This window comes from Macrobrachium rosenbergii, chromosome 41 (genome assembly GCF_040412425.1).
Source record: "Macrobrachium rosenbergii isolate ZJJX-2024 chromosome 41, ASM4041242v1, whole genome shotgun sequence".
Lineage (NCBI taxonomy): Eukaryota > Metazoa > Arthropoda > Malacostraca > Decapoda > Palaemonidae > Macrobrachium > Macrobrachium rosenbergii.
Window position 1 is genome coordinate 42,908,197 of NC_089781.1, and position 12,752 is coordinate 42,920,948.

Sequence of the window (12,752 nt, forward strand, 5' to 3'; positions counted from 1 at the left end):
AAAGTCGACTCGAATCTTATACGGTAAACCATTAGCTCGCAGACGCAGATAGTCACACAACTTCAGGGGGAATAACAGATGAAAGAGCTAAAATAAATGAAGCCTCGTTGCTCGTCAGCTCAGAACATGGTGACGCTCATAAAACTCTGAATTCCACAAGTTTTAGCAAACTTAATAACTATGCAGAATTCAAAGAAATTTGTTTATCACTCTGGGAACCAGTAAATAAGACTGACAGTTTATATAACATAACTAGATTCCTTAACCGGCAATATAAAACAATTGCTAATTTGTACGCAAGCGTGGAGAATGCAATAGAGAAAATAACAGAAGACTTAAAGAAAACAGGTGTTACCATAGGAGATAAGACTCAGTTTGGAGATAGTGTCAGTAATTTAATTGAGCTAAGACGTGCTTTAAATTACTTGTCATTTGGAACAATATATAATGCCCATGGAGAAGAGGAAAAGAAGGCTTTCAGAAAAATAAAACTTGATCCCAAGAAAAACAGCCTTCAAACATTGAAGACAATGAGAGAAGAAATACAAAAGAAAGAGATAAATCTCTTCAAGGAATTTGTAGGAACAACAGAAGCACAAAATGAAAGGAAAGGCAAAAATAATAATCCTAATTTTAAAATGAATAATAAGTTATATGATAATTCCAGACAAGTAGGGAATAGACCAATTACCTTCCAAGGAAAATTTGCCCAAAATACTAAAAGAAAATGGAATCCAGATCAGAAAGGAAGATACAATCAAACAAAGAGTAGACCTCCCAAACCTTATAAATATGGTCAAAACTCAAACTCAAATAATTCAACCGAGGTGAACTATTCCGCTCAAGGAGCGAGACCAAAAACAGCCTGTGAAAACTGCGGGTATACAAATCATTTTACAAGCGAGTGTAGAAAACCTAGAATCTGCACGCTTTGTAAGAAAGTAGGACATTTATCCAAGAACTCCTAGTTTAGAACACAAGAAGGAAATAAAGAAATAGTTGAATTAAGCAGTAATCGCTCAACATCAAATAAGTCTTCAAGTCAATAACAAATTATCTCTACACACAATACCACAAGAAAGTCCCTTCAAGAAGATAATCTAAAAGTAGAAGAATTAGCAAAAAGGGTAAGTGAAGGTTCATCCGCATTATCCTATTTGCAGAGTAAGAAGTTGTATTTTCCATGGACGAAGAAGAAATAATCAGATAGGAGTTACCTATCATTAAAGTTCCAATAAATAACCAAGTGCGCACAGTTCTTATAGATTCAGGTAGTACTGTAAGCATAATTGATAAACATACATTAACAAAATACTTAGGCGTTAAAGAAACGCTAATTCAGGGTCAAAGCAGAATAGTAAAAGGAGTAGCGGGTAAACAGACTAAAAGTTTAGGAAATGTGAACTTAGAAATATACCTTTCGTCACATAAAATTGTTGAAAGTTTTATAGTTCTAGGAGACAGATTTTTTCCCGCACAAGTGTTGTTCTCATTTAATCTAATGAAGAGATGTGGAATCATGCTAGACTGCAGAGAAGGAAGAATTAACCTGAAACAAGATAATAAAAAGAGCGTATGCTTTACGCTTGAAGAAGGAAAGTTTCACCCAAATCTGATCAATTTGTCTGAGACGACTAAGACAAGCGAGAACGACATACATAAAATAAATTACCATCAAGAGAACAATCAAAATAAAATGGGAAAGAATAGAAAAGAGGAATTCCCACAATTACAGAATAGAAACCCAAGATGTGCACATCCAGAAATTATATCCTCCAAAGAAAGAAATGACCCAGAAATAAATAATGGTGATCACCAAGGCGCCTATACTGACAGAGATACAGAGATAAATACAGATAGTTATAGCAATGTACTGTAGTAATGAGTTGTGATAATAAAAGGAATTTACTAAATGAAGTATTGTTATTAAACAAAATAAATACAGTAGATATAAATAATGTAATGGCAGTAACTGAAGAAACTATTGAAGATACAGAACACTGTTATTTTACAGAGATAGAAGATGAAGAAATATGTTGCATAAGCACTGCTGATGATAATAAAGTACAATTCATACTAAATAGACAGGTAATTTTGCATCCAAAGTGTTTCACAAAAATACATTTAAGGGGCAAAGAAGAGATAGAAATTAAAGACGTTCTGTTGATAAATGAAGAATTGCCAGAATTTGTCAGGATGGATAGTTCCTTAGTCCACATGAAGGGTAATACTTGTGAAGTATATGTCCAAAACTAATCAGATAACAAACTAACATTATATGCAGGCATTGTCTTTTGCAAAGGAATACCTATTAACAATCCTTTACTAACACTGGAAGAAAAAGCAATTTTCTCTGTAACTGGTCAAAGGTCTGAATTAAGCAAAGAGGTGAATAAAATAGATTTCTCAGAAAACAAGAAAAAATTAATTCAGGTATTAGAAAAATACAGAGGTGTAATAGCTATAGAAGGAGATAAATTAGGCAGAACAAATGTCCTAAAACATAGAATTTTGTTAGATGATGGAACAAAACCATTCTTTATTCCTAATTACAGATTACTAATAAGCCAAAGACCCATAGTTTATAATTTGATAGAAGAAATGAAGAAAGATGGGGTAGACATTCCTTCTAAATCTCCAAATAATTCTCCATTGCTCCTTGTTCCGAAGAAAGATGGAAATTGGAGACTTGTGATAGATTATAGAAAGTTAAATTCCAACACCATCCCCGATAGAATGCCAATGCCAGTAATTCAAAATTTGTTAGCTCAATTAGGAGGTGCAAAAATATTTTCATCTTTAGATATACTGAGTGGATACTGGCAAGTACCTTTAGACGAAGAGTCGAAACCATACACAGCCTTCAGCACAAATAAAGAACATTTACAATTTGAAGTCATGCCATTTGGACTCACTTCGGCTCCTTTAACGTTTGTTAGATTAATGCTACAAATATTAGGGGATATAGAAAATGTTGCCGTTTACTTAGATGATGTTATCATTTTTAGTAAAGATTTAGAAAGTCACTTCAAAACTTTAGAACTAGTCCTAGAAAGATTAAGAAGAGCAGGACTAAAAATCAAATTAAAGAAATGTCAATTCTTAATGAAATCATTGGAATGCTTAGGTCATGTAATTGGTGAAGATGGACTGCGCATGCAAGCCAGCAAGATAAAGGCAATAGTTGAATATCCAGCTCCTACAAATTTGAAAGCATTGAGACGATTCCTAGGAATGGTAGGTTACTATAGACATCCACCAGGGAGAGTTATATCTCCACTTGCTTTTGTGCTCCCCAAACAGACTGATTTTAACTGTTTAATAAGAGTGATTTCGTTTGCATAGCTGTAACTTCAAATTGTACTTAACTTTGTAGTTAACTTTCGTCATTAAAATAAGGAAACTACAGATCTCGTCTCTATTACACCTTTCTGAGAGATACCAGTACTCTAAAATTATTTCCTCCAATGATAGCAGGTTCAAGAAAGCAGTGAAGGTGGAATCTACAGGTAGAGAAGTTTACAGGTGAGAGGAAATAAAAATATTTCTAGTCAATGCACGACAATATATACAGGGTATGTATATATATATATATATATATATATATATATATATATATATATATATATATATATATATATATTATATATATATATGTCATATATATATATATGTCATATATATATATATATATATATATATATATATATATATATATATATATATATATGTATATAAATTGAATTACAAAGCACACCCAAAAGTAGTTTTAGGTTGGGAGAACATATAGACGTTTCTGATAGTTCATGATGATTCTTTTTGTATAAACTGGCAATGTTAACATTCACGAAATAACTCCAACGTCTAGGAATTCTGTCCTGCAATAGCTTTTCTATCCGGATCAAGATTGTGAGAACAATTTCGTGCATTTTTCTTAAAAATTAAATGTGTTCAAACTTGCCACATTAAATACTGCCCTGTTCCTCTATCCAGAGGTAAACTACATTGCCTATCTATTGCTGAAATTTTGCATTTTCTTGGGGGCTATATATGGCTTAGACGTGAGAATCCCTAACGAACTGAAAAATAGATGATTTTTATATTGCTGCTTATGTTACTGTGGCTGGTTTGGGTTGTATAAAACATCAGCTTATACTTAAGCTCCCAGCCTGAGACAGCGTCACTGATCGCTGCAGTTGTGATCTCAGTGAACTAGCAAACAATCTATCAATCTGAGAGGAAATGTGTAGCCACTCTCCGGGCTCTTATGGGACCACCTATTCCGCTTTCCGCAATGTTATTGAGAAGACAATATAGATAGTGACAATTTATGTGTTTGAGTATAAGATTCTGATCATTAACCCTTCGAGTGTTCAGCTGAGAACCTTGATGTTCCCGGGATGAAACCCCGTCGATTTGATAAGAGGAGATTGTTTATCTGTCGCATTTTCTATGTTAGGATCTTAAGATGGGATGTTGGAGACATAGGCAATGTTGGCAGATAGATAGCTTTCACTAAGGTGGCAAGTGATGACATATTTCAAGATTTTTGCAAAGCCGTTATTTGTCTCCATCATCTCAAAGAAAAACTTTTTGAAGAGAACTTTTTCTCAAGTCTAAATGCTGTTGTACAGTAACAAGCCAGCCAGTAGCCATGGGTATTCTGTTACAAGCTAGCGAGATCCAGTCGAAAGAATTGTTCAGGCAACATTTACCAAGTTTTGAGGTTTAGAAAAACCAAGTAGATTTCGCCTGTGGGAAAAAACAGGACAGTATCACAGGAATCAATATCGTTCATAATTGCATATTGAGCTCGTCATTTTCCATTTGGCAGATATGAACAAAACCCATAACTCACGGCAAAATCTAGACTAGTGCAAGAATTTCAAACAAAAGTAGATTGTAGCAGTAATAAAAGAATCTAATTGCTCTGATCTGATAAGAGATGGTCAGGCACTTATGGAGGTCTAGATAAGCCACAAACCCTCACTTGCGTCATCTTTGGAAATTTTGCTAAAGTATTTTCAAAGGCACTTTTTCAGTGTGGCTGTAACTTTGCCTGTACTGAATATTGATGTCATTTTCGATAGATACATAAATATATAACAAAAATTAAACCCAAAGCTAGAGGGCCAGAGTAAACCCATCTGAAGGATTTAGGAACATTTCTATGTGACATTGCCAAACTGTTGACAACCTCTGACCTGGAATAATGGACAGGAACCGCTTAGGAAAATGCCAAGGACAACAGAACTTGCCCGGATTGTCCTCACAGTTCTCATGATAATCCACCCTGTTCTGCAGGTAAATTTTGATAAATTTTGGCCGTAACTGTTCAACACTGTCACACAGAGTTGTCCATGTAACGAATCGAAAGGCCAGGTTCAAGTGTCCTGGGTAGTGTCTAGCAGGACCCACTCAGCGGTGGACAGATGAAGTAAACAGAGGTGAACGATGCTCATTTTATTTTCAATTAACTACAATGAGGGAAGTATTTCAAACTGTGCATGAATTGTCAGTCTGCAGGCAAAAGAATGAAAAATATTGTTCTGAAATTGAATGTGCATTTATCAAATGATGTCACCTTCTTTGCCAAAATATCAGTGTTCTTATTAAATAATGATATAATAAATAAGAAAAAGACAGACTTGCAGAAGTGAAAGTAAAAACATAATGATAAGGTAATGGTATTCACAGCAAACAAACATAACTGTGTTTATAAACTGTAAATAAACTTTACAGTAATGTAATAGTTATATATTCATTCTCTTTCAGTATACTTTAAATATGCTGTCAGTTAATCTAAAAGATCAATGTCGAGAGAGAGAGAGAGAGAGAGAGAGAGAGAGGTACATTTGTGGATCAGCTGACGTCACTGCAGAGGATCGTAAATCGGCTCTAATGGGTCTGGTGTCTAGAACAGCGTTTCTCAAGCCACCCCGAAAGGTTCCCAAGTTATTTGTAACGAAAGATTTTTAAACTTTGTTTATATTAATTTCTGTATTTTTAAAAGGATACATTTACCAAGCAATGGATAATTTGTCTTCTGGTATTTTAAACTGGATGGTGATTTCCGTCATCTTCAAGAAGCAATGGATAATCCTTTACCGTTTCCCATCCTCAAAGGATTTAAATTAGTCATTATCGGCCTCTCTCTCGTGGATGGTTGCTCCAAGATTTATCTTAGTGTTAGAATTAACACTGAGATTCAATCTTCTTTACTAATGCTAAACTAAGCTAAAAGGGACAACTTAAAAAGGGAATATTCTTCTTAAGCCGACAGGTCAAAATTCTACTTAAATACAAAGACATCTGCAATTGTGGCCAGTCATTGTACCCCCAGACGCTGCTACATTACTTTCCAAAGCTCTCGTTCAGGAAACTCGGTGAATTATGATATTAAAAAAAAAGTTGACGACCCATAAAATGGATATATTTTTAAGCAAGAAGCGCACAAATGATAAACTTTATTCTACTAGTTAAATTAGTTCAAGTGCAAGAAAGCGTCCAGCCAAGATGAAGATTAGGCATAATCGAAAATACGACGAATGTCATTTAAGTTATGGTCTCATTTGGACTGAAGATGAAATCAGCCTCTTCCACTGTGTTTGGTTTGTGGATGCAGAATGTCAAACGAGTCGGGTAAGTTAAGTAAATATTTCCAAACGTCACATTGCAGTCTCCAAGGAAAAGACGTAAGTTGTTTTAAAAGACTGCTTGAGCAACAAACAAAGCAAGCAGCTGTTATCAAAAGAAGAGCAACAAATCTGAAAAACCTCAAATTGCTTCTTATAAAGTATCGGAAATAATTGCCTTAAAAATGAAATCTCATACTATTGCTGAATCCATTATTTTACCCTCATACAAAAAGAGGGTTAAGAGATGAAGCAGAAAAAGAAGTAAGCAAAATTCCACTATCAAATGATGCTGTTCATAGACGTATTCTGGAAATGTCTAACGATATTGAGGAAAATCTGAAGTAATAAGATTCAGAATTCATTCTTTGTAATTCAAGTTGATAAATCAACAGACATAACAAACAAAGCGCAACCATTGCCATTTATTCGCTTTATTGACGGAGATGAAACAGTAAATCAGCTTCTTTGTTGCAAAGAACAGACTACCACCACTAAAGGTGAAGATATCTTCTATGTTTTAAATAACTCTTTTGAGAAATGGAATTTATCCTGGAACTCGTGTGTTGGGATTTGTACTGATGGAGCTCCACCAATGGTAGGTTCTATTCAAGTTCTTGTATCGTTTGTAATACGGCAAAATCCAAACATTATAACAACTAACTGCTTCTTGCACAGAGTCCCCTCATGACAAAAACGCTAGGCACTCAGCTGAAAGAAGTTTTTGATCTGGTTGCAGTAATGGTAAATTTAATTAAAACTAGACCAGTAGAAGCTCGTATATTTGAACTACTTTGTGAAAATATAGATTCGTAACACAAGCGCTTACTTTCACAAACAGAAGTGAGGTGGTTATCAAGAGCTAAGGTACTCTGTCATGTACTTGAACTTTGACAATAACTACTGAATTTTTGAGAAAGAAAATAAAAGTAACTTTTGTGAACTTCTTAAATGTGAATTCTGGATCTCAAAGTAGGAATTCTTGACTGAAATGTCCCAACACTTGAACATTCTGAAAATCTCCTCTCATCGGCCGACAAAATAAAAACACTCCAGAAAAAGCTGATGATTTGGAAAAGGAAAGCAAGTTCAGGCTGTTTGGAAAGGTATTCTTTGGTCAGGAAAGGATACTGTAAATGATTTAATTCCTCTAATATGGTTAATTTAACAACTATGGAAAGTAATCCGACTTATTATTTTCCATGCATAAACAGTGAGCAATATGATTGGATTCGCAACCCTTTTGTTGACGTTTCAACTGATGACGTTGGCTTATCGTTAACAGACGAAGAAGAGCTGGCCACGGTATGCCCTGATCGTGGCTTACAAATCAAACATGAAGAGATGCCTATTCATCAATTTTCGATTTCCATCGAAGAAGAATGTCCTTCAATACTTAGCAAAGAATTGAATATTTCATTGCAGTTTCCCACATCATACCTCTGTGAATAAGGATTTTCTGCACTTACCAACATTAATTAAAGGTAAAAATAGCTCAAATACTAGATGCATTGATGAGGAAATTAGAGCCTTATCATATTAAAAATTAAAAAAAAAAACACATCAAGCACAGGTTTCACACAAGCATGCTTAAATATAAAACACATTGCAATGTCTTACAAATAAATGCTTATTTCAAGGACTATTATGGCTAATTTTATTTTATTGAAAACAAAAGTGCGACCCACAGTTTTAATGACTCTACAAGTGTGCCCCGAAATCAAAAAGGTTGAGAAACACTGGTCTAGAAGTAAAGAACTACATATTTTGTTACTACTTCCTGAATCTAAAAACTTTTGTATCCATATTTTTTGCTCTTCATTAAATGATATATATAGAAAATGATTACACACTGCTGTTTGAAACTCCTAAAAGTAGTGTTTAGCCAAACCATGAGAATTTTATCTATATAAAGTGCACAGCATTGCAAACTATAAATTTGTAATGGTATTTGTCATTAGTTATAAGCATTTAAATTGTTTCAAGATTAAATTTGCATCCTATGGTAATGTAATTTTGCGATTTCCTTGCAATTTGCCGTTTTAGCGGATGAAATACAAAGTGAAAGTGGCAAACAACAGATTCTCATTCACATTTGTTAGCTAAATTCTACTAAATGCAGCACATGAAGAATCTTAATCACATCTGGATCAAATGAGCAGTGATTAAACATGGCAAATGAAATACAGCAAAAGTATATTAAAAACTTCTTTTAGTAAAAGTTAGTTGGCCTGTTACGAGAGAAATGCGATACTAATTTGTAAACTCTAGTTACAGAAGCATTAATATTATGCGAGTATCAAATTTCACAGCACTTCCAGTACAATGCATACGACCACCACAAATCCACGAGACCAGACTCTTACCTGTCCAAGAGGATAACACTGGCCATCTACGGCAGACGGGACCAGGAAGTGTTCCCCCGGAGCCCGCATTAGGTTTCGTCCCCCACAAGGATCAGCAACACATTCTCGGGGGGAACTGAAGTTCCGAAACCAGAGAACCTGTAATAACAAACCAGATATTATGCAGAGACTATCCAGCCTTCATTTTACCAATGAAACGGTTATTTCATTTCTGACCATAAATGCCACAATTATTGGTTTCATAAGCCCATCCAGTGATAAATGTTTTAGTTTATGTTTACTTTCCCAATGCATTATTTTGGGTAGTAACCTTAGTGCAGTTTACCAATGTTTACAGTAGTGAGCAAAACTTTTTTCTCAGATTTCTCCTTGCCTCGTCTGTTTACATATAATTACCAGCTATTTCTGGAGGGCAAGATTTCTGAACGCAACAACCTCCCAAATACGTCAGATATAAGTTACGTGTTCGAGATAAATTATTTCATGTCTTATTCTTCTTATCCTTTCTTGTCCATACATCGTCAGTAGAGATCTCTAGTTTAAAATCAAAAGGCAACCCCATTTGGTTACATATAATAGGTCCGTAGTCAGGCAACCAATAATGTTTGAATAAACTCTTACTCTAAAGCTCAACTCTTACTCTGAATTTCGACAATCTACTTTGATTGGAGAGGAACATACCTCAGTATAGTTAAAAAAAAAAGTTGGAGTATGTCGCCATATATTTTCAATGCAGCACCAAAGACTCCGAGTTTCACCGTACGAAATAACAGCCGTAATGAAAGTCTTTCATAACTCAGTTTTGTAATTTTATTGGATATTCCGGAAGAAATAAATTTCAGTAATATAGCTACGTAACCCCTGGTTTCTTAGTATGAGAGAGAGAGAGAGAGAGAGAGAGAGAGAGAGAGAGAGAGAGAGAGAGAGAGAGAGAGGGGACTGATTACCAGACTAAACAATGAAATCCTACAGGTTAAAATAGAAATTAAGTAAATTAGTTCATAAAAGTTAAAGTACCTTGAAGATCATTAGCTCATTCGTCAGGACTACATTCTCCTGTATCATGCACGCCAACACTGACACACCTTTCAAAACACAATTTAACAATCCTCTCTCCGTCTCTTAACTCACGCAGTTCAACAATAGAACATATTCAAAACAATTCCCCGCGACCCTCCATTCTCATGCACTTAAGGGGCTTCACCAATGAACCACTTTTCAAACAAAATTAGCCAGGAATCTCGCCATTCTCAGGCGCCTGGCACCTCGCCAATGAAACACCTTTTAGAACAGAATTCGAAAAGAATCTCTCCATCTTCCTACATTAAGGCATTTCAGCAATGAAACATCCTTCAAAACTAAAGTCTACAAGATTCTTCATTCTCATACAGTTGGATACTTTATTAATGAAACGTCTTTAACGACACAGTTTAATAAACCTCTTTCTCCATTCTCACGCACTCAGGAACTTCAGTAAGGAAACACCTTTCTAAACACAACTGAACGGCCCTTTTCCTTCTCAAAATTTAAAACATAATTCGGCAACACTCTTCCTTCTCATGCAACTCAGACACCGACTACGAAACAGCTTTAAGAACACAATTCAGAGACTCTTCCTATTTATATTTACGCACCTTAACAATTAAACACCTTTCAGTGCACAATTTGACAATACTCTTCATTTTCTTACACTTAAGCACTAAAACAATCAAACAGCTTTCCGAACATAGTTCAGCATGACTCTACATTCTTATACACTCAGTCACTTCAACAGTGAAACACCTTTCAATATATAATTCAACAAGGCTCTCCATTTTCATAAACTCAGGCTCTTCAAAGCCTTTCAAAGTCTAATTCATACATCCAAGTCTTTCAACAAAGGAACACCTTTCAGAACAAATATAACAAGATTCTCTCATTCTCATACACTCTCAAACTTTAACAATGAAACGCCTTTCAGAACACTGCTCGACAAGACATTACATTCTCATACCCTCCGCTCTTCAGCAGTGCAACACCTTTCAAAACAATTTTGCAAAGGTTCTATATTCTCTTACAGTCAGACATTTCAACACTTTTCAAAATTCAGTTCGACATGGGTCTCTCCATTCTCATGAACTCAAGCACTTCAGCAATGAAACATCTTTCAGAAAAAGATTCTCTTCATTCTCATGCAATCGGGCATTTCAGCCATGAAACGCCCCCAAAAATGCAAATTGCCAACTCTTGATTGTCATACATTTACAAGTTTCAACGTGGAACACTTTTCAACAATAATCTGACTGGACTCATTCCATCCTAATACACTCAAGTACTTCAGCGATGACGTCTTTCACAACTCAGTTCGAAAACATTCTCCATTTTGATACATTCATGCAAAATGGAAAATGTAACACATATCAGAACACAATTCAACAAGACTCCATTCTCATACGGTTGGGCACTTCAAGAACCGAAGCCCTTTCAACATAGTTCGACAAGTCTTTTAATTCTCACACACTCAGCTACTTCAACAATGGAGCACTTTTCAAAACAAGAGGACGAAATCATTCTCCATTTTCATGCACTTAAGTGCTGCTTCAAAATGGAATTCCTTTAAAAATGCAGCTCGAAGAGACTCTCTCCATTCTCTTGCATTCAGGTGTTATAAAAATGAAACGGGTATCAGACACAAATTCAAAAGCCTCTCAATTATAATACACTCAGGCACTTTAGCAATGAAACACCTTTCCAAACAAAATTTGAAAAGATTCCAGCCTCAATTCTCTCAGGCTCTTGAACAATATGACACTTTTCAAAAACTCTCCATTTTCACACACTAAGGAGCTTCAGCAACTAAACTTTCAAAACATTTTAACAAGACCCTTTTTCCGACTCATTCAGAATAAGCAGAGCATTTCAAATCGTCAGCGTTACCCTATAGCCTAAACGATTCGAAACGTACTAACCTAATCGCATCCTAAGTCTTTAGTACGACACCCAGGTTACTTCATTCTTATGCTACTTCAAATTGCGATTAAATCAATGCATTGCATTGTGTATATTAATCTAAACATAAATTATATAAACTTGCTGTTGGCGCATTCAATGTTCCTAGCTTGAAATACAGTAGAATCAGATTGGGGTGAGCACAATCTCTACTTCGTAACCCTCATCCAAAGTACACCTCAAGAAATTCTCCTTACATTAAGATATGCATATCTCCTAAAGGAATTTTTCCTAAAGGTACTTTAAGATGACAAGGAATACTTAAGTGGATTTGAAGGCACCGACTACTATGGCTGCATTCCCTTTTCATGAGTCCCCACTAGTTTGATCCACACTGTACCAAGGATGTGAAGAGACTGCCTCTCACAAGTTGAAGTCACAACCGTCTTTGGCCAATACCAAACATTCGACTAACCACCGGACAAACAACCGATGCTGGTAGTTAAGTACTATTACCCGTATACTTACAATTAAATACACTAAACAGCCAAAACAACGCTTTTCATTACTAAATACAAGCACAACAACACATAATATCCTTCTTCTGCATAATACGCATTTCCACTTTACGTAAATTTAAACAGGATGCATAAACTATACCACAACTCGCGAAAAAGTACAATCTCTCTTGTCGAAGTTTCGACAGCTCCATTCTCATATGCTCATTCAGATTCACTTCAACAATGAAACATTTTTTCAAAACGCAATTCGACAAGTTTCTCCATTCTCATACATGTATGAGCTTCAACAATAAAACTGCTTT

General features: G+C 35.3%; 1 protein-coding gene across 2 annotated transcripts in view; it reads right to left on the minus strand.

Annotated features, from left to right (window-relative positions):
• Positions 1 to 12,752, minus strand: part of LOC136826833 (uncharacterized) — a 181,047-nt gene that overhangs the window by 35,326 nt on the left and 132,969 nt on the right. For both annotated transcript variants that reach the window (XM_067084313.1, XM_067084312.1), the window contains one exon: positions 9,002 to 9,139. In XM_067084313.1, coding sequence (XP_066940414.1) covers positions 9,002 to 9,139 — 138 coding nt within the window. The remainder of the gene's footprint in view (positions 1 to 9,001; positions 9,140 to 12,752) is intronic.